General features: G+C 41.6%; 1 protein-coding gene across 1 annotated transcript in view; it reads right to left on the reverse strand.

The window, feature by feature from the left end:
* Window positions 1-2,421: 2,421 nt before the first annotated feature.
* LOC117822079 overlaps window positions 2,422-23,100 on the reverse strand; it is a 28,075-nt gene continuing 7,396 nt past the window's right edge. Inside the window, exons 4-17 of the mRNA XM_034696707.1 lie at window positions 21,813-21,948; window positions 19,559-19,668; window positions 19,423-19,467; window positions 19,208-19,340; window positions 17,926-18,029; window positions 17,621-17,634; window positions 13,367-13,532; window positions 10,434-10,466; window positions 10,281-10,343; window positions 5,587-5,722; window positions 3,341-3,450; window positions 3,205-3,249; window positions 2,886-3,122; window positions 2,422-2,594 (exon numbers count right to left, since the gene is read on the reverse strand). Coding sequence (XP_034552598.1) covers window positions 2,578-2,594; window positions 2,886-3,122; window positions 3,205-3,249; window positions 3,341-3,450; window positions 5,587-5,722; window positions 10,281-10,343; window positions 10,434-10,466; window positions 13,367-13,532; window positions 17,621-17,634; window positions 17,926-18,029; window positions 19,208-19,340; window positions 19,423-19,467; window positions 19,559-19,668; window positions 21,813-21,948 — 1,349 coding nt within the window. The 3' untranslated portion in view covers window positions 2,422-2,577. The remainder of the gene's footprint in view (window positions 2,595-2,885; window positions 3,123-3,204; window positions 3,250-3,340; window positions 3,451-5,586; window positions 5,723-10,280; window positions 10,344-10,433; window positions 10,467-13,366; window positions 13,533-17,620; window positions 17,635-17,925; window positions 18,030-19,207; window positions 19,341-19,422; window positions 19,468-19,558; window positions 19,669-21,812; window positions 21,949-23,100) is intronic.

The raw sequence follows: 23,100 nt of genomic DNA on the forward strand, positions 1-23,100 counted from the left end.
CACGGACGTGGTCCGCGGATCGGTTGATGAAAAAAATTTGCGCGTGTTCACGTGCTGACTGCATGTTCAAACCCTACTCACTAGTCAAGCGCAGCGGTAGTCATGGAAAGTGGAGGAGCAGAGGAACTTGAAAAACCTCCTGCATCTCTTAAGTCACATGTAGGCTATGGGATCATTTTGGGTTTCCCTGTGAAATACAGTGAATGCTGAATGTGTTTGAGCCACGTTATGAAATTCCGTTGCGCACCCACTAGACCAGAGGCCGTCAGTACGCGGCCCGCGGGCCGCACCCGGCCGTCTATTTGTGGTCCCCGAACTGTTATTCCTTCACTCTGTGTTTTGCTCGGGTCACCCCGTGTTTACCGGGACTTGTATCCAGACAGGCTGTTACTGGGTCACTTAGAGTTCAATGCTGCGAGTGCAATTTTTAACTTTCATTTTCCTTTTTGGAGCAGTTCGCATGTTGGCACTTTGCCAGCTGTAGGACCCTAGAATAAAACGGTGTGTTCCAAGTTTGCAGCTCAAAGAAAAATGGACGGTGAAAATCAGCAATTGAAAGAAGAATGGAGTGAATTGAAGTTCCTCTGCTCCTTCACTTGCCATGCCTTGAAATGCAGTGAATGAGGCAGGACTGGGCCCACAGATAGGGTGCTTTGCACATGCAGTACATTTTGAGTTGAATGTTGTTTTTATTTAATGGGCAAAGTGTTTTACAAAATAAATGGAGGGACAAAGTTATATTTGTCTTGTCTTCTTTTTTTTTTCTTTTTTTTTTGCTGATCCGAAAAATGATCCGATCCGTGACTCAAAACCGTGATCCGATCCGAACCGTGAGTTTTTTGATCCGTTGCACCCCTAATATGTCACCTTTAAGCCCTTCACTGTCATCAATATTTAATGCATTATCGCCTCCTCCTGGATTTCATCAAAACTACAGTGCAGCATCTCTACAGTGTTCTCCAATAAGAGTGCTCCCTTCATGCTGAAATGCCGCTCCAAGACCCTGACAGTTTGGGTGTTTCAAGAAGAAGAAGAAACCTTTATTGAAGTAAGCGTTGGATAACATTACATTATTGTAGGAAACTTGCATACGTATAGTTATACATACTACAATGCATTGAAGAAAATGAAAAAAATGACCAAGCTTTATCAGACATGAGATCATGATTCTTGATGAAATAATGATACATGAAAAAGATAGAAAAACATTGACAGTGAAATAAGATGAATATATATTCTTTAAATAAATCTTATATAAATTCAAACATTCAGTGACAGAACTTGAAAAGCGTGGGTGAGATTTATTAAATTTGGATTTATGTATATGAAATTTACTGAGCAGTATTAAAAGATGTATTAACTTATTTTCAATTTCAGAATGTAAGATTATGTTTTTAGGGGTTAATTTAAAACTGCATTTCATAAAACCCAGAATAATTAGTTACTTAGGATTCATAAAAATGGATGGCGAGCATCTGGTGGCCGGGCTCTCCTCCATGGGGCCCAGTCGGGCTCAGCCTGAAAGGATAGCATGGAGCTGCCTCAAGGAGCTGGTCAGGCAGCTCAGGTAGGGAAAGCAGGTCTGGACCAAGGCTGTTTTCAGCAGGGGTGGGGAACTGCAGAGCCAGACTGAGATGCTGAAGGCATTGGACATTGTTGAGTTGTCTTGGCTGACACGCCTCTTCAATGTCGCATGGAGGTCTGGGTCAGTGCCTGTGGAGTGGCAGACTGGGGTGGTGGTCACCATTTTTAAAGAGGGGGGCCAGAGAGTGTTCTCATATTATCGGGGTATCACACTTCTCAGGCTCCCGGGAAAAGTCTACTCAAGGGTGCTGGAAAAGAGGCGCAGACCAGAAGTCGAACAATGGATACATGAGGAACAATGTGGTTATCGTCCTGGTCCTGGGACAGTCGACCAGCTCTTTACCCTTGCAAGGCTCCTGGAGTGGGCATTGGAGTTTGCCCATCCAGTCTACATGTGTTTTGTGGACTTGATTTTGTTCTACTAGGACTGTTGCCTCCGCGACCCAACCCCGGATAAGCAGAAGCAAATAGATGGATGAATGGATGGAGGGGTTGTTTAAAGCACTCGTCCCCACACTCACATTTTTGATGTTTTCTTGACTACAGGTGTGCACCTCGTCTTGTAGATGAATATCAAGTCTAGTCAAACAGTTTTCTGAATTAGCCTGAGGCTTCCTTTCAAGAAAAACAGGGTCAGGGTGCTTCATTTTTACTTCCTGGAAGTCTCCTGAGTCCCTTTAGTTTATATTTGTCTCCAGTCTGACAGGGAGAACCAGAACCAGCAATCACCAAGAGTCACTTAGAAGAAACTTAACCTGGAATGTGCATTTTTATTTAGAATAATGCTGTACTCCTATCAGCACAACACCAAACTGTAAAACAAAAAGTGACACATGCTGCTGATGAAGTGTCATTTATTTCAAACAGTTTATTGTTATGATTTTGTAATTCACTGTGTTGCAGACTCTATTAGAAAGAATGCAGGATACATAGTGCTGAATTTATATCACTCTTTTAATGCATGTGTGTTAGGAGAAAAAAAAGGATGTTCCCTCATGGATTCACAGGAACTGCAACAGAAAAACAAGAGATTTGCATCAGACTGGTTAAAAGGCAGCAGCACTATCAGAATAATAACATTCACACAAAGCTATCACACATTCTTTAATACATGAAATACAGAATAATATTAATCACAGCATCAATTTAGAGTTTGTATTACTGTAGAGACTGTTTTGTTCACAGTCACTTTTAAATGCTGTAGCTCTGTATCAGATTATATCATCCCATCTCATCTTTCTTGATCCATCTAAGCACAGACCAGCTTTCAAGGGTAGAAAAGATAGTTTTGAGCCACTTACATTCACATACGTAAGCCACCTCCAGGTACTTGTAAGTACCCTGACAGGGGTCCCCAAGGACTGAGTTGCTGGCTTTGATCACACAGCTGTTCTTCCCATTGCACGTTTCAGCAACTTTTGTGGTGGGGTGTGAGCATTCAACATTTTCTATTTGGGAGGTGGGCCTCCTGTGAGAGCATGTGGTCCGGTCACGACGTCCATAGTCAGCACCATAGACAAATATAACCTGCCCCTGGCCTGAGAAGAAACAGTATTCAGTATTCAAGTATTCAGGTAAGTGTTACTTTATTATAAAGATAGAATTATAAAAGTAACCTACCACAAGACAATGTTGCATAAGAGTGCTCGCACGTATCCGTGTGAACTGTTGAAGCAACACATGAGTCACATCAGACATCATAATATAGAGGTAACAGCTTGTCTTATTGTACGTCTAGTGCAAAGATGTGACTCACACGCTGGGACACAGGTGTAGTTGGTTTGTAGATATTTGAAGATGCCAAAGCAGGGATCAGAGGTACGGACTATACGTGTGTCAAACTCACACGTCATCTTGCCATCACACCTGTGAGAAGTGAGAAAAGCATGTGTTAATCCCTAGGGATGTAAGGATACACTCAACCCACGATCCCGATTTTTGGTTCACGATACCATTCACTCACGATTCTCTAACGTTTTTCAAGAAAACTGGATTGAACTCAAAATTTAAATAACTATTATTTTATTTCAATTTTCAGATATGGACAGTTGAAATGTATATTTGTTCTCTTATATTTCTTTGTAAACAAAGTCATCCTTTTTCATTTTTAAGGTGTGTTGTAACTCAAATTAAACCACTGCACACTTTTTTTCAGCACCTTGCAAAAAAACTAAAATGAGCGTACAAAAATACCTTGTTGGAAAATTTCAGAACAATTCTGGAGAAATGGAAAGTGAACGATTCCCAAATGAAAGTATTAAATATTAAAGCAAATAAGGTCAATCTCTTTAAATTAGGGATGTAAATTGCAAGTATTTTCCATGATCGATCTTTGGAAATATTAACAATCAATTATTGTTTAATCATTGAAAAAAACTGAATGTTTTCCATGTCAGAAATAATGACAAATGTGTTTTTTCTCCTAAATCAAATGTTCCTTCCTGACACAGTGTATATTACTGACGGTATTAAACAGCTACAGATCATATTGAGGTGTTCAAAATGTTAACACGCTGAATATCAACGTGAGGAGCAGGCTTATAAATAATCTCTGTGGACTCATGGTCATAGAGTGAAGACTCAGACTACAACATGTGGATTTACTGCAACAGGACAACTGAACAGGATCAGATTTCAGACTCAGTGTCCAGTTTTCCCGTTCTTATATACACGTTCTAATATACATGTAAATATACAATGCAACAATTCTCCAAGCAGAATTCCATATTTCTATTTATTGTATTATTTAACTACTGTTTTTTTTATGTAAAAACTACCTCTACTACTCACCACTGCACTTTTATCATATTATTTTAGCCTGTACATATTAGTCATGTCTATTTGTTGTTCTTTTGTATTTATAGCTGATGTTATTGTTATTATTTTTATTTTGTATGTCTTATTCTTATGCCTTGTACAAAGAGAGCACAGTTTACCCAAGTCAAATTCCTTGTGTGTTCAAGCATACCTGGCCAATAAAGCTGATTCTGATTCTGATTCTGATTCTTATTGAGAAAAATAAGCATTTAAACGTGGTCATGTGTCAGCCGGGAGCACAACCGGGTCAGAATCAGTCTGGCAGTGGAGAAACAAAGCGCTCGTGGAGACCTGTCACTCAGCTGCAGCCCACAAATGTTGTTGAATTGATTTTAATCCACCTTTATTTGTATTGATTTTTTACCGATGTGTGATATATCCTTACATCCCTATTAATCACAGAGCTTGACTGCACATGTGATGTGAATGTTGGTTGTTTTCTTTTGAAAGCCATTTGAATTTATTTATGAACTTTTTGTTAGTGTTTGTGGTTCTGTAAGGCCGCTACTTTGGCCACGTCTCTCTTGTAAATCTCAATGAGACTCTCTGGTTAAATAAAGGTTAAAATTAAACATGAGCCATGCAGCAGCTTAATCTGACGTTGACATGCTTTTTAACCTAAGTCTCAGACTTTAAGTGCTTTCAATTATAGGCAGGCCAGTAATTAACTCTCTGTTTAATGGAACTGTTAGCAGCATGCCACAGGGGAATGCACAAGTCCTGTCCTACCCATTCCTATCCTGTCCAGTCTCTTGGATGAGTTTGTTTGTACCTCATAGAGTTTGTTCAAAGTTGCACTTCAATGAGAAGAAAATGGTCACTTATTTCTGCTGGGGTTCCTCAAGGTTCTATTCTTGATCCCCTCTTTTTCCAAATGTGTACCCCTCTCTTTTGGTCTGTTCACATCTGATCTGTATACACTAGCATTTCATCACCAAGCATTAATGGAAAAGGCTGCAATTCTGCTTATTGACAGAAAAGTGGTTTGACAAACCTAGCCTTTAATTTCAACCCAGGATGCAGCTTCAACTATTCTGATAAACACGAGCGAGTAATAAGGCCTCTACCTGAAATCAGCTGTTGATTGGTGCAATAGTTAAGGTGTGTGCTAATCTGCGGAAAACATCCACATTCTGAATGATATAATGGAATTTTGCATTCCAGTATTCTATGTGTAACATGTACCGTTTCTTGAGGATGTCCACTGTGCCTTTCTGAGCACATGCTGTATTGGCAAGCTGAGCCGGAGGTCTGCCTGCACTGCAGATCCTTGCGTCTTGACGTCCATACAGTGCTGCCTTAACCATGATCACTCCAGAATCTGAAACACAGAAATGGAGAATTTAGGAAGCAAGGCAAGGACCTTAATTTAAGGTGCAACTTGCAGGTTGAAGACCTCAGGGAATCAATATGTAGGAAAATGTTTATCAGTGAAATTCATGAATTAATAAACTACAGTAGCTGCTGGAGTCATTTTGTAAGTTTTCTTTTATAACAGACAGCTGGATGTGAGGTAGAATCTGGGAGTCCTGGGGGTTAAGCTCATGGTCAACATGAATGGTTCTAAATGCTGGTCTGGTCATTAAAGAGGAAGAAAATGTTTATTAACTGTGCACCCCGGAACACAAGCTTATAATCACTAACTCGTCAGAAGTCAAAGAGGAGAGGAACAGGACAGGATTAAAAGAAATAACGGCCTCAGGAGAGACATGAAGTTGAGGAGCAGTGAGACCCAGCAGAAAGAGATACAGGCGTGGTGGTGAGTGAGTGGTGTTAGCTAACCATATCTAACAGTGTGTTCACGTCACAGGTTGAGTTTATAACAATGCAGTGAAGATACAGATGATTTTTAGAGGAGAGGAGCAGATATAACATGGTTTCTAGTATCTTCCTCAGTGTAGGGCACAATCTCTCCTGTATTTCCACATCAGAGACTCCAGTCTACAGTTTAGTTGTTTGTTTTTAACTTATCACTAGAAGAACTGTGGAGGAATTATCATGTTTTACAAAGTTTGACTTTACTTTGTCTCTTCAGTCCATAATTATGATCCATGCTGCACCTCATGCAGCTGTCCATGAGTGCAGAGTGCCTTCAGGATCTCAGGGCGCCACCCTTGGCGTGTTACCACCGAGGAGCTTCATGACCTACCTCAGTGACCTCTGCCAAGGATGCGGAAAAGCCTTCCCCTGGGCCTTCAGACTCTGCCTCCTCCATGGAGGATGTGGTGTCAGCTCAATGTAGGAGTTCTTCAAAGTGTTCCTTCCACCACCTGATGACTTCCCCGATTTGGGTCAGCAGTTCTCCTCCCCCGCTGAGAACAGCCTGAGCTGAGCTCTGCTTCCCCTTCCTGAGTTGCCTGATGGTCAACCAAACGTCCTTCTCCATAGCCTCCCCAACTTCTCCGACACCTGGCTTCCACGACAACTTAAGCAGCACCCCTCCTAGCCATCCAGTACCTGTCAGCTGCTTCCAGAAACCCCCGGGCAAGCCAAGCCTGAAAGGCCTCCTTCTTTAGCTTGATGGCTCCACGTACCAATGGTGTCCACCACCGGGTTTGAAGGTGGCACTGATGGCCTCAAAGCCCCAACCTCTATTAGCTGCTTTCGCAATGGAGGCCTTGAACTTGGTCCATTCGGATTCAATGTCCCCAACTTCCACGGGACGCATGAGAGATCCCTCCAGAGGTTGGACCAGGTGGTGATCAGTTGCAAGCTCTGCTCCTCTCTTTACCCAAGTGTCCAAAACATATGGACCTCAGATGACACGACTACAAAGTCAATAATCGACTACATCGAGCTATCCAGTCTCTGTATGACCAAAGTGAGAGCTGTGTCCAGTGGTGTAAAGGAACAAAGTGAAAGTTCTTTGTTACATTACTTAAGTAGGTTTTGGGAGTATCTATACTTTACTTGAGTTTCTATATTTTTTGAAACTTTCACTTTTACTTCACTACACTAAAAAGAAAAAGATGATACTTTTACTCCACTACATTTATATTGTCACTGTCGTTACATGTTCCAAAATAAAATGTGAATATAATTGTGTCATGATGTTTGGATTATCAGGACTGTGCGTGTTCTCCTACGAATAACTGCTGCTCTCAAATCAAGCTGAGGCTCATCTCAGCGAGATCACACACAGCCTGTGAACATTCTTCAGTCTCAACAGCATGATGGAAGCAGCCTCGTCCACTGGTGATAGTGGAGATACCGCCACACCTCCACCTGTTAGTTGTGCTTCAGGAGACTCCCGTGGCCATATCTAAAAAAAACCTTTTCACTTTAGTTGGGATGAAAGATTCATCCTACAGGATGAAGTTCCTCCTGTGTTTGCAGAAAAAACACCAAAATAATGGTGTTCCAAAACTAACCGTCAAACCTAAAAACACACACTGCAGTAAGTGAGTGAAGTAAGTGCAGTAATAAGTATGGATACCATATTGTCAGTACTGAAATCTTTCCTTGCTGTCTGCAAGCTGTCTGTGAAGCTGAACACACCTCGACCTGCCTCTGCAGCCTGTCAACCAATATTTAGCATGGCAGGCAGTGGTGGAGCCAGGGGGTGGCCAGGGGTGGCCATGACCACCTCTGAAAACTGATTGGCCACCCCTGCGGCCACCCTGAAATTCTTAGACATGATTGGCTGTTTGTCATGTCAGAGGCATTACTTATATTCAGATCAGCTGTTGTGTTTCAGCGAGCTGCAGAGACAGTAGTTTCTGTGGATTTGAATATTGTTTTTGTTGATGCTGTGACTTTGAATTATCATCTTCATTTTGAGTCCTTAAAGAGTTCAGTTCAACAGATTTAAAGGTTGTCACTCTGTGGAGTTACATTTTTAATATTAACGTTAGAAATCTACAAAAATGTAACATTTGTTAAAATATTTCATAAAAGAAGTTAAAGTAGATGTGATTATTGTAACTAACCCTCCTAGGTTTGGGGTAAGCCCCTAATGGTTTCCACACCTGGCCAACCCCTCAATAGTCAGTGACCCAGTTTGGCCACCCAAGTCAAACTGCCCCTGATTGCAGGGCTTGTCTTCAGCCCACAAAGAGAACGACTGAACTCTCACAATTTTGAAAACCAACTTCTGCTGAAGATGAACTGCAAATGTGTGGACTTTAATTAAGGAAGGAAGGGAGCAGGGGGAGAAAAGGAGGGAGCAGGGAGAGAAGGAGGGAGGGGGCAAGAGGAGAAGGAGGGAGGGAGCGAGCAAGAGGTTAAGGAGGGTTTTGTTTCTTTGTACTTTGACTTTTGATACTTAAGTTCATTTAATTTGACCTCCTCTAAGACTTTTACTCAAGTATTTTTAATGGGTGACTTTCACTTTTACCTGAGTAGATTTCAAGTAAGATATCTTTACTTTTAATCAAGTATGGCTTTCAAGTACTTTATACACCACTGGCTGTGTCTGTATACTCAGCAAAGTCAGACATGTTCCCGGTGTGTGTTGGCCTCAGCCAGGGTTGTCCCTTGTAACCTATTCTGTTTGTGATCTTCATGGACAGAATCTCAAGGCTCAGCCAGGGGGAGGAGGGTTTCCAGTTTGAGGGCCTCAGAATTCCATCTCTGCTCTTTGTTCATGTGGTTCTGTTGGCTCCTTCAAGCTGGGACGTCCAGCAGACTTTGGGCCGTTTTGCAGCTGAGTGCTGGGATGACAGCCAGTACCTCTAAGTCTGAGGCAATGGTTTTCTGCCAGAAAACAGTGGATTGCTCTCTCTGGATGGGGAGTGAGTCTTTTCCCCAAGTGAGAGAGTTCAAGTATCTCGGGGTCTTGTTCATGAGTGAGGGTAAAATGGATTGTGAGATTGACAGGAAGATTGGTTCTGCGTCAGTAGCAATGCAGGCGTTGTGCCGAACAGTTGTGGTAAGGAGCGGGTGCATATCCCATCTGGCCTGGGGGTCCTTAGGACGAGCTGGAGGTCTCTTGGGAGCTCCTCCAAAACGACGCCCCCGCTCCCATGCACGAGCGTCACTGATTTGCGGGGGTTAGACGGAGTCCTGAGGAAATGCTACATTTAAATTCAAGCTAGTTTTCCGTGACTACCAACCCTAGCTTTAAGCGCCTTGAATTTAAGGAAAGTAAAAATAGTGCAATAAAAAATCCTAGTATCGCTAAGATGAACTACATGACGTCATGCAGGTGACTTGAGAAGTCCCAAAGTGCTGTCCCATTCCAGTTCTATGGTTTTGAGCCCTCAATCACTTTACAGCTGATGTCAATTAAGTCAAGAAGGGCTCAGGGCTTAGGGGGGACATTGAGATTGGGCCAACGACTCCCACCCATTGAACCATGAATTTCAGCTCCTCTCATTGAGAAGCAGGGATAGTCCCAGCATGTCCAACCAAGCGATATACAAGCAGCTTTGTCCCAGTAGCGATCAGTATCCTAAACAAGTCTCAGTAATATAGCATGATACTGTACTGTCAAGTTCTCCACTATCTATTGAGTATTTATGGGCCTTCTTATCTTGTTTTTTCCTGGTGGCACTTTCTTTCTTTTTATCTAGTTTTATTGGCCAATAGTTGATTTTATGTCTATCTTGTTTTTATTGACTTTGCTCTTATTGATTGCTCATTTCCTGCTTTTATTGTTTTATTAAGGGTTACCTCTGAAGCACTAAGCACTTTGTATGTCATGTGTTGTCCTGTGCTGTTTGTTGTGTTGATGTTAAAAGGAGGCTGACTCACTGCAAACAAAATCTACCTACGGGTACAAATAAAGAAACTTTGAACCTTGAACCTCGGTGATAAACCGTCAGTTTTGTTATGTTGCCTGAGCCTAAACTTTCAACAACGTCTGATACTCACTGATAGTTCCTAATTTAAAAGAGGAAAAACAGCATTGAGTTAGTTGAATAATATAAACCACATACCACATCTGAGGCGCTGGACATCACGGGTATTATCACAGGTGATAACACTCTTTGAGGAATCAACTGGAAGAAAAAATGTGAAAGGTATCAGCTGAGGAAGTTCAAAACCCCACACACAAATAAAACCATCATTTTATATTTACTCATATTTACCTGGCGTCATGAGCAGACATGTTGCTGCCAGCACTGGAGAAGAAAAATAGAAACTTTGTTAATTAAAATAAGTCAATGTGTGTGCAGAAGCTTGAATGAATCTAAAAACTGTTTTCAGTCATACACTCTGGAAAATGTCAGGAGGTCTGCCCCCAAAACTGACCACAGCCTGAAGCCTGAAGTCCTGTCAGACAGGACGTCAAACAGGTGCTGAGGTAGTCCTGATGACATGTTTTACAATCTTATCCCAGCTTAAAATATCTTTAATCTACTTTATATCTTATTTTGATATATCTATATAAATCATCTTTCAACCTAGCAGCAAAACTAGACAGACCCCCGCTGCATGATTTCAACATCTTCAATCCCCACCAGCTCGTTCACAGCAAGTAATTCTGAAGATTCTCTGCTGCAGTGTCACATGAGCTCAACCTGACTTTACCCCCATATAATACTCTGAGGCTGGAGGGAAATATACTGAAGAGGATTAGGGCCACTGACAAAAGTTGTGGAGGGTGGTAGAACAATTTTCTTAAGGTGTCATTGTTTATTTAATATTTAACATTGTAATTTATATTTTCCTATTCTGAGATTAAAGCCTGAATTCTGATTTTTTTTTTTTATTCTGACAATAGAATTATGACTGTTTTCACAGAACTCTGAATAAAAGAGTCGGAATTCTGAAAAAAAGTCAGAAATCTGAAAAAAAGTCAAAGTTCTGAGAACATTTTGTATTTATTTAACCAGATAAAAGACCCATTGAGATCGAGACCTCTTTCACAAGGGTGACCTTGCCAAGAGAGGCAGCAACACACGTCATAGTAAATAAAAAAACAGACAGATAACAATGACAACAAACATTAAAATATAAAATACAAGGAATTTGATCAAATAAAGTGCAGAAGTTATTTTACAGTTACAATTTAAGAACACAGGCACTGCTTGAAGGGTTTCCGTTGTCGTTTTCTTAAGATAGAGCGGAAAGCTTCCAATGAAACAAATGCTGACAGTTTCAGTTCAGATTGGAGGGCATTCCAAGCAGAGGGGGAGAGAAACTGAAGGCTTTTTTTCCTGTTTCAGTTCGAACACGAGGAGTAGAAAGATGCAAAATGTCATTTGATCGTAGGGCATAACGGCTTCCAGTTCTCAGAAGAATAGTGCATAAATAAGTAGGAGCCAAGCCAAGAAGAGCCTTATAAACCAGAGTCATCCAGTGTGTTTATCTCCTTACATGTAAGGAAGGCATGCCAGCTTTAGTGTACAGTTCGCAGTGGTGGATGAGGCATCTACAACCAGTGATAAATCTCAGAGCACAGTGGTAGACCGGAACCAAGGTCTGTAGGCAGCTGGATGAAGCACACATATACACAACATCGCCATAATCAAGTACAGGCAAGAAAGTATCTGACATCAGGAGCTTCAGAGCTCTAAGGGAGAAACATGACTTGTTTCTGTAATAGAAACCGAGTTTCACCCTTAATTTAGAGATCAGGTTCTTTAAATGAAAGGTCCCTATCAATAATTAGTCCCAGGTACTTGTAACTGGTGACCAGCTCTAAAGTTTTACCCTGGACAGTTCTAATTGAGGGGATACCCTCCGAAGGAACAGATGCATTTGAAAAAAGCATTAGTTTGGATTTTTCCGTATTTAAAACCATTTTCAATGTTTCCAGTCGATTTTGCACTGCATCAAAGGCGGATTGCAAGAATTTAAAAGCCTGTGCATTCGAGTGTGAACAGCAGTAAATTACACAGTCATCTGCATAAAGATAGTATGAGGCATTTGGCAAGTTTGCACACAGATCATTGATGTAGATTGAGAACAGAATGGGTCCTAAGACTGAACCTTGAGGTACGCCTTTTGTGACCTCAAGAGAGGCAGAACTAACTCCAGCCATCTGAACACATTGTGTCCTATTTGCCAATAATCGGCCAACCAAGAGGCAGCCTGTTTGGAGATGCCATTCTTCAAGAGAATATCTTAACAGGAGACTGTGATCTACAGTGTCAAATGCCTTAAATAGGTCAATTAACAGAGCAACACAAAACCTTTTAGAGTCCAATGCCTCAAATACATCATTTAGAACTTTCATGGCAGCAGTAGCAGTGCTATGCTGCTTCCTAAAACCTGACTGAAGGGGGTTTAAAATGCTGTTTGATTCCAAAAATTCCTTCAGTTGATCACAAACCAATTTTTCAAATACTTTCGCCAGAATACATAATTTAGAGATAGGTCTGTAATTATTCACGATGGAGTGTTCGCCTCCTTTTAGCAGTGGGAGGACAAACGCGGATTTCCAAACTTTAGGAAGTTTGTTTATCCTGAGGCTGAGATTAAAAATACAGCTTAGAGGCTCAGCAATGACATCAGCAGCCAGCTTTAGAACGAATAGATCCAAAATATCAGGACCAGCAGATTTTTTGGAGTCCAACTTTTTTAATGTACTACAGACCTCAGATATAGACACAGGTTCAACTTGAAAAGAACAGTCAGAATTTTGGAGGGCAGGGGAGAAAAAAAACATTTTGAATGTGTTTTTTTAAATTATTTATTCTGACAATGGAATTCTGACTTTTAACTCTGAAATCTGAGAAAAAAAGTGAGAATTCTATTGTCAGAATGAATTAAAAATGAACTGTTAAAAAATGTTTTTATTCTCGCCTACCCTCCAAATTTCTGGCTTTTTCTCAGAATTCTGAGAAACTTTTCATAAAAAAGAGAATGAGTTAGAAATACATGCATGAAGTTGATTTTAGTAATGAAGCAGATGAGGATGTATTTGATTCTGCCTCATATGTTTTTACAACCAGTTCTCTTTCACTCCTATAAGAAACATCTTTAGTGCTTCAGCAAGAAAGAAACAATCGTATTCCTCTGCATTATTTAAAATCTAATACTCAAAGATTTACTCATCTATTATTTCTGTACTCACATAGTGTGCTGCTGAGTCTGAAGCTGGGCATGGTTTTTAGAAGATCCGGTCTGGTCTGAGCAGAAGGACTGATGGTCTGATTCCAGCACACCAGAATATATGCTGTTGCACCAGGTGTTGCTTCCTTGTTCAACTGTAGCTTGACCTTGCGAAACTGGCCCCCTCTCTATGTCAACATGGTTTCTCCCTTTTGCACAATGACTTCCTGCATGATGATAATCAGCAGGACAAAGTTTGCTCAATTAGGTGACTCACATGGCGAAAAAGAATCACAATAGGAGACATTGCAAATTCATGAGAGGTATGGTACAAGGGGCAGTCCTAGGTGTGTGGTGACGCTGCACTCAATCCTTCAGCTCTCTCTCTGCATTTGACACACGTCTTCATTTTTTTGTTACAGAATCTGGTGATACAGTCTCCTTACTTAACCGGTGGCTCACTATTCAAAGAAGCTTAAGGCCAAGCTTTGGGACTAACAGATTCCCCTGTTGTTTTTATTTGTAATAACACAGTCTGATTATCTATGAGCTGATATACAAATGAAATGTTGCATTTTTAAAAATCTAACACATCTTTTGTTATATTTGGTCTCTTCATGTTCTCAAAGTTCAAGGAACATCAGAACCTTTTTTTGTAATCCGTCACCTGGTGAAGACACCCGGAAATAACAAACAAATGCTTTGTTGATTTTTTTTTTTCCTTACTTCCTGGAATGATGCTATCGTCATCACCATGAAGCTCAACCTGAACTTCCTGTTCTCATAGTCACCATGGAGTTTCAACTGTGCAACTTTCCTGAATTTAAATTCTGTTTTTATTTACTAAGAAAAAAAAAGAGTTAATGACCAACTGACAAGACATGAATGTATTTCATTTAATGCATGTTACACAGTGAGACACAGAGTGTTACACATAGATCCTTCAGGTCAAATATTACTCCAATACAAGTGAAAGTTGCTCTGTCAGATTATTACTTGAGTTAAAGTACTGAAGTACTTGCTTTTAAAATACTGAAGTATTCAAAGTACTTCTTAAAAATATATCAAAACGTTGTATTTTCAAAATACATAAGTGCAGTCAGGAGTCAAAGGAGTACATTTAGATACATTATGTTTATTTAGAAACCTTTACTGAAATCTCTAAAAACTATACCATGGAATAAAAACAGACACTAAGTTACTCCAAGCACAGACACCTTAGTTTGAAATGTTCATCTGGAGTTAAACAAATGTTACGTAGCTCAGCACTCTTTCTCAGGTTGGACAGTGAATGTTTGTTTGTTCGGGCAGAGTGGGAAACAGGGAGAACATTTCAAACCATACGTATCATTCTTCATTTCAAAAACCTCTAACACGGGCTGAAGATATGACCATGGGTGCTCAGGTGGAGAATTATAGCCATCATCATTACCACCTCTACATGAACTGACTGATCTGAGTGATGCTCTGTGTTTGATCCCCGTTCAACCGTGGAGACGCACAATATACAGGTACGACTAAACCCCTGAGACAAACAGAACTACACAAACACAGTTTACTGTCTTAGGATCAGATTTCAGAAGAGAAGGAAATTCATGAGCTGACTTCAAAGCTAGAGTAGTGAGTAACTAGAGCACTGATAGAAATGTAGTGGAGTAATAAGTGCAATAATTGTCTTCTGAATGTAGTGGAGTAAAAGTAATAAGTTCCTCAAAAATAATACTCAAGTAAAGTACAGAAACTCAAAAAATGTACTCAAGTACAGTACTCAAGTACATTTACTTTGTTACTGTCCACCACTGATGTTCCAATGATCTTATGGCATGTCGAGTGAGTCTTCAGTGTTCTTTGGAGAGCTCACGGGAACTGCAGAACAACAATTAAAGGAAGAGAGATTTCAATCAGGAACATTTATGAGTGGTTAGTTATTTTTCAGGAGGATAGTCAAAACAACATTAACATTATAAAAGTAGAGATACTTTTATAAAACATTTACACTTATAATTGAAACTTGAGATCATTTGATGAGCCCATCCAGTCTACATGTGTTCTGTGGACTTGGAGTAGACCTACAATCATGTTCCACGGGGGCTCTTACGGGGGGTTCTGCAGGAATATGGGGTTCTGGGGCTCCTCCCCCCGCTGAGAACAGCCTGAGCTGAGCCCTGTTTCTCCTTCCTGAGTTGCCTGATGGTTTGCCAGAACCTCCTTGCGGCCAACCAAAAGTCCTTCTCCATAGCCTGCCCAAACTTCTCCGACACCTGGGTTTTTGCTTCCATGACAACTGACGCAGCAGCCTTCCAAGCCACCCGGTACCTGTCAGCTGCTTCCAGAGACCCCTGGGCCAGCCAAGCCTGAAAGGCCTTTAGCTTGATGGGTCCACTTACCGCTGGTGTCTACCACCTGGTTTCAAAGGTTACCGCAACGACAGGCATTGATTGACTTCAGGCCGCAACCTCTAGCAGCTGCTTCCGCAATGGAGGCCTCGAACATGGTCCATTCGGATTCAATGTCCCCAACTTCCAACGGGATACATGAGAGATCCCTCCAGAGTGGGAGTGGAAGACCTTGTAGAAAAGGCGTTCCAAGTTCCCCCGCGCTACATGTTTGGGTTTACCAGCTCAGTCAGCCAGCCTTCCTCGCTATCTGATCCATCTCACCACCAGGTGGTGATCAGTTGCAAGCTCTGCTCCTCTCTTTACCTGAGTGTCCTAAACATATGGACCTAGATCAGATGACATGACTACAAAGTGGACTACATTGAGCTTTCCGATCCATGTACGACCAAAGTGAGAGCTGTGTCCGCATACTTGGCACAAAGTCGGACTCGTTCTCAGTGCGTGTTGCCCCTTGTCACCGATCCTGTTTGTAATCTTTGTGGACAGGATCTCTAGGCGCAGCGGGGGGGGGAGGGTCTCCAGTACGGGGGCTCAGAATTTCATCTCTGCTTTTTGCAGACGATGTGGTTCTGTTGGCTTCTTCGAGCAGGGACCTCCAGCAGGCATTGGGGCGGTTTGCAGCGGAGTGCAAAGCAGTTGGGATGAGAGTCAGTACCTCCAAGTCTGAGGCCATGGTTCTCTGACGGACAACGGTAGACTGCTCTCTCTTGGTGGGGAGCGAGTCTTTGCCCCAAGTTGGGGAGTTTAAGTATCTCAGGGTCTTGTTCACTGGTAGTGGTAAAATGGAGTGTGTGATCGGCAGGCTGATTGGTGCAGGGTCAGCAGTGATGCGGACGTTGTACCAGATCGTTGTAGTGAAGAGGGAGCTGAGCCGGAAGGCAAAACTTTCAATTTACCAGTCGGTCTACGTTCCAACCCTCACCTTTGGTCATGAGCTGTGGGTGTTCACCAAAGAATGAGGTCTCGGATACAAGCGGCTGAGATGAGTGTCCTCTGAAGGGTGTCTGGACTCAGCCTTAGAGAGAGGGTCAGGAGCTCAGACATCCGGAGGGAGCTCGGAGTAGAGCCGCTACTCCTTCACGTCGAAAGGAGTCAGCTGAGGTGGTTCGAGCATCTGATATGGATGCCTCCCGGACGCCTCCCTTTAGAGGTGTTCCGGGCATTTTCAACTGGGAGAAGGCCCCGGGGTAGACCCAGAACTCACTGGAGGGATTATATACCCCACCTGGTCTGGGATCACCTCAGGATTCCCCAGGAGGAGCTGAGAGCGTTGCTGGGGAGAGGGATGTCTTGGTCGATCTGCTTAGACTGTTGCCTCCATGACCCGACCCCGGATAAGCGGAAGAAAATGGATGGATGAATGGATGGAGGGGTTGTTTTAAAGCACTCGTTCCCACACTCACATTTTTGATGTTTTCTTGACTACAGGTGTGCACCTCGTCTTGTAGATGAATATCAAGTCTAGTCAAACAGTTTTCTGAGTTAGCCCGAGACTTCCTTTCAAGAAAAACAGGGTCAGGGTGCTTCATTTTTACTTCCTGGAAGTCTCCTGAGTCCCTTTAGTTTGTATTTGTCTCCAGTCTGACAGGGAGAACCAGAACCAGCAATCACCAAGAGTCACTTAGAAGAAACTTAACCTGGAATGTGCATTTTTATTTAGAATAATGCTGTACTCCTATCAGCACAACACCAAACTGTAAAACAAAAAGTGACACATGCTGCTGATGAAGTGTCATTTATTTCAAACAGTTTATTGTTATGATTTTGTAATTCACTGTGTTGCAGACTCTATTAGAAAGAATGCAGGATACATAGTGCTGAATTTATATCACTCTTTTAATGCATGTGTGTTAGGAGAAAAAAAGGATGTTCCCTCATGGATTCACAGGAACTGCAACAGAAAAACAAGAGATTTGCATCAGACTGGTTAAAAGGCAGCAGCACTATCAGAATAATAACATTCACACAAAGATATCACACATTCTTTAATACATGAAATACAGAAAAATATTAATCACAGCATCAATTTAGAGTTTGTATTACTGTAGAGACTGTTTTGTTCACAGTCACTTTTAAATGCTGTAGCTCTGTATCAGATTATATCACCCCATCTCATCTTTCTTGATCCATCTAAGCACAGACCAGCTTTCAAAGGTAGAAAAGATAGTTTTGAGCCACTTACATTCACATACGTAAGCCACCTCCAGGTACTTGTAAGTTCCCTCACAGGGGTCCCCAAAGACTGAGTTGCTGGCTTTGATCACACAGCTGTTCTTCCCATTGCACCTGTGGATGCAGAGTAAAACAAGGGTTAATCAGACTTTGCTGTGAGATTGGAAGACACAAAATCTTGGTGTTTTTGAACCCACTCATGCATAGTGGTAACTACAGCGGACAGCTATTCAAAAAACATTTTCTAGCATTAGATTGGTTTTGATGGTAAAGTTGTGCATCAGTCACTACAGTGGCAAATAGTGCATCATTCTATACAATGTCACCTAATGAGAAGCCACTCTATGTACATTTTTTTACCCTCCAATGCACCTGGATAAACGGGTACATCTGCATGAAGTGTCTTGTGGCTTTGTGCCCTGGGTGCTTGTTTAGTTTTCATATATGATAGTAATCTCTTTTGAAGCCTCACACAAAGAGTAACATTGATACTAGTGTACCTTGACAGTCAACAGCCATTCCATAAATCTAGTTGAAATGAAGTTTATACACTGATAGGTGCTCATAGTTAATGGATGGAGAGCTGGAGAGTAATTCAGTGTATTCCCACAAGAAGGACTTGGCTTGATAGTGACATGAATGCCTGAACAAGTTATACAGTACTACCAATGTAAAGAAGGGTGAGAGTTACAAACATCTGAGGGACAGGTAAAATTACCATCATTGCACACCACAAAACGATTTGTCTGGATGACAGGATCTTTTTGTTACCCTACCCCCAAGAGGCTCTCAGGGACAGATTCAATTCATGCCAATGGTTTTTTTACTCTTTGTATTGAGGCTGGGCCAATGTTTGGATAATTTGCAGTACAGCTAAAAGTAAAAAGTAAAGTAAAACTTTTAGTGTGGGATCTAGTGCTGGGACAGTGATGGGTAGTGAGCGAAAGTCTTATGAATCTATACAGTATTATTTTGTATGTATTTTATAATTTTCACAGCATTGCACAAATTGTATTTATTGTTTTTACAAATAAACACAGTAACAATGTTATTACTGTATTATTATTATTATACAGGGTATTTTCGTAAACCAGAACGCATGGTGTCCACTCCAGTAGACATATGAAAATCTCTTTGGACAAAAAAAATTGTTAAAAAAAAGTTTGAATCTTGGTTTTTCATGCCATAAAGGCAACAAAAACACAGAAAAAAAATCCTGAATGAGGTTGTCATAAATCATGCATGAAAGGGTTAACCTCCCGTACAAGATTGCAAAGAGTTGTCAATTGTACCTTTCCGCAACTTTTGTGGTGGGATGTGAGCATTCAACATCTTCGATTTGGGAGGTGGGCCTCCTGTGAGAGCATGTGGTCCGGTCACGACGTCCATAGTCAGCACCATAGACAAATATAACCTGCCCCTCACCTGAGAAGAAACAGTATTCAGTATTCAAGTATTCAGGTAAGTGTTACTTTATTATAAAGATAGAATTATAAAAGTAACCTACTACAAGACAATGTTGCATAAGAGTGCTCGCACGTATCCGTGTGAACTGTTGAAGCAACACATGAGTCACATCAGACATCATAATATAGAGGTAACAGCTTTTCTTATTGTACGTCTAGTGCAAAGATGTGACTCACACGCTGGGACACAGGTGTAGTTGGTTTGTAGATATTTGAAGATGCCAACGCAGGGATCAGAGGTACGGACTATATGTGTGTCAAACTCACACGTCATCTTGCCATCACACCTGTGAGAAGTGAGAAAAGCATGTGCACATGTTCTGTGGGATGGGTGGTAGTTGTTTTTTTAGGTCCTTTTCCAAGTTATATCTTTTGGACTTTTGTCCTTTTTTTATTAGATGGCACAGCTGAAGAGAAACAGGAAACTTTGGGAGTAGAGAAGGGGGAAAGACATGCAGGAAAAGGTCACGGCTGGGAGTCGAACCAGGGACCTCTGCAATGAGGACCATAGCCTCTGCATGTGGGGTGCTTAGACCGCTAGGTCACCAGAGCCTCAGTGGATGTTTTTTCTAGAAAGCCCTTTGAATTTATTTATGAACTTTTGACTGTTGTGATTTCAACACGTTGTGTTGTTAGTGTTTGTGGTTCTGTAAGGCCACTACTTTGGCCACGTCTCTCTTGTAAATCTCAATGAGACTCTCTGGTTAAATAAAGGTTAAAATTAAACATGAGCCATGCAGCAGCTTAATCTGACGTTGACATGCTTTTTAACCTAAGTCTCAGACTTTAAGTGCTTTCAATTATAGGCAGGCCAGTAATTAACTCTCTGTTTAAAGGTGACATATCACACTTTTCTCATCAATATATATTGGTCTAAGAGGTCCCCAAAACATGTCTTTAAAGTTTATGCTCAAAAAAACACTTTGAAATCAGATTTTGGCATGCCTGAAGAACCCTCTTCTTCATTCCTAATCAGAACACTCTGTTTTCCCTCTGACCACGCCCCCTCCCGAAGTGGATGTGCCTCGGCTCTCCAGCACGTTGATCTAATGTTTACATGTTGGCTGAATATACACGGCTGCTCAGAGATCACGTTACTTCAACCCTCTGAATCTGATCCTGACGGAGAGGCGCCTGTAGCAGGACCTTTCTGAACGATTGGTCACAGATTTAGTGTTTCTTGTTGTTTTATTTATCAGTATGTAGACGTGTGTCTTGGTACACAGCTACGAACATGTAGCTATGTGGCTATGCTAACTAGCGCTAGCACTTATCCATGATAAATAAAAATCATCCACTAGATCTTCAAATCTGCAGACGTGGGGAGTAAAACCGACCTCTGCCAGAAAGGCGGCGGGACCTTTCTGAAGGATTGGTCACAGATTCTGTGTTTCTTGTTGTTTTATTTGTCAGTATGTCGACGTGTGTCTTGGTACACAGCTACAGCTACAGCTACAGCTATGAACATGTAGCTATGTGGCTATGCCAATTAGCGCTAGCACTTATCCATGATAAATAAAAATCATCCACTAGATCTTCAAATCTGCAGACGTGGGGAGTAAAACCGACCTTTGTGTTTATTAAGACAGCCTACAACTAGCATGCCTCCCTCCTAAGCTCCTTGTTACCACACATTTGTGCAGGTAATGAAAAACAGAGGAGGGATTCAGTATTATTTTATACAGTCTATGGGCTGAACAAGCTCCGAGCTCTGACTCTGTGACAGACCGGATATTGTTGTTACGTAACAAAAACACTGAAGTCTGAAACGGCTCGTTTCACACACATTTACAGAAAGGTGGAGAAATCAGAACAGGGGCAGAATGGATTTTTTTCATTCTCGGGGGGTTTGTAGACATGCCAGGGAAACATATTTCAGGTAAAGAACCATTAAAAAGTCAATTTTGCATGATATGTCACCTTTAATGGAACTGTTAGCAGCATGCCACAGGGGAATGCACAAGTCCTGTCCTACCCATTCCTATCCTGTCCAGTCTCTGGGATGAGTTTGTTTGTACCTCATAGAGTTTGTTCAAAGTTGCACTTCAATGAGAAGAAAATGGTCACTTATTTCTGCTGGGGTTCCTCAAGGTTCTATTCTTGATCCCCTCTTTTTCCCAATGTGTACCCCTCTCTTTTGGTCTGTTCACATCTGATCTGTATACACTAGCATTTCATCACCAAGCATTAATGGAAAAGGCTGCAATTCTGCTTATTGACAGAAAAGTGGTTTGACAAACCTAGCCTTTTATTTCAACCCAGGATGCAGCTTCAACTATTCTGATAAACATGAGCGAGTAAAAAGGCCTCTACCTGAGATCAGCTGTTGATTGGTGCAATAGTTAAGGTGTGTGCTAATCTGCGGAAAACATCCACATTCTGAATGATATAATGGAATTTTGCATTCCAGTATTCTATGTGTAATATGTACCGTTTCTTGAGGATGTCCACTGTGCCTTTCTGAGCACATGCTGTATTGACAAGCTGAGCCGGAGGTCTGCCTGCACTGCAGATCCTTGCGTCTTGACGTCCATACAGTGCTGCCTTAACCATGATCACTCCAGAATCTGAAACACAGAAATGGAGAATTTAGGAAGCAAGGCATGGACCTTAATTTAAGGTGCAACTTGCAGGTTGAAGACCCAAGGGAATCAATATGTAGGAAAATGTTTATCAGTGAAATTCATGAATTAATAAACTACAGTAGCTGCTGGAGTCATTTTGTAAGTTTTCTTTTATAACAGACAGCTGGATGTGACAGAATCTGGGAGTCCTGGGGGTTAAGCTCATGGTCAACATGAATGGTTCTAAATGCTGGTCTGGTCATTAAAGAGGAAGAAAATGTTTATTAACTGTGCACCACGGAACACAAGCTTATAATCACTAACTCGTCAGAAGTCAAAGAGGAGAGGAACAGGACAGGATTAAAAGAAATAACGGCCTCAGGAGAGACATGAATTGAGGAGCAGTGAGACCCAGCAGAAAGAGATACAGGCGTGGTGGGGAGTGAGTGGTGTTAGCTAACCATATCTAACAGTGTGTTCACGTCACAGGTTGAGTTTATAACAATGCAGTGAAGATACAGATGATTTTTAGAGGAGAGGAGCAGATATAACATGGATCTCTAGTATCTTCCTCAGCATCTCTCTCAGCTGGAAGTGAAGCTTCCAGCAAAGCGTCTGCCCCCTGGTGGCTGGCTGCAGTATAGATCAAAAACTGTCTCCCCCATTCATTTGAATGGGGCTGCAGTCAAATTTTAAAAAATAAATACATGTGGTACAAATTTTTCTCACATCCGTATGCTGTGGTGATATGTAGTTATTATTTGACTGTTTTGTGTTCAAGCCCAGGAGGAGGATTTTTTGGCTTCAGAACCGTACAACGGGAAGAGGCGGAGCAACGCTGTCCATTTTTATTTACAGTCCATGGTTGTGGTACACGTCGGCTGTAACTTCATCCCTAATCAGTCCTCAGAACTACTGAAGAACAACTTGAATAAACTCCTGGACTCCATCGTTTCACACGGGGGATGAGTGTTTATTAGCGGACCTATCCCTCTGCATAACCGCGGCTTGGGCCGCTTGACTCGCACGCTGAACCTGCATACCTCGCTCAAATCTGCATGTGCCACACGCAATGTAGAGTTCATTGATAATTTTAATCTATTTAGGTTCGCGCAGTCCAGCTGACGATATTTTCTACTCCATTTGGACCTCTTT

The sequence above is a fragment of the Notolabrus celidotus genome, chromosome 11, assembly GCF_009762535.1.
Source record: "Notolabrus celidotus isolate fNotCel1 chromosome 11, fNotCel1.pri, whole genome shotgun sequence".
Taxonomy (NCBI): domain Eukaryota; kingdom Metazoa; phylum Chordata; class Actinopteri; order Labriformes; family Labridae; genus Notolabrus; species Notolabrus celidotus.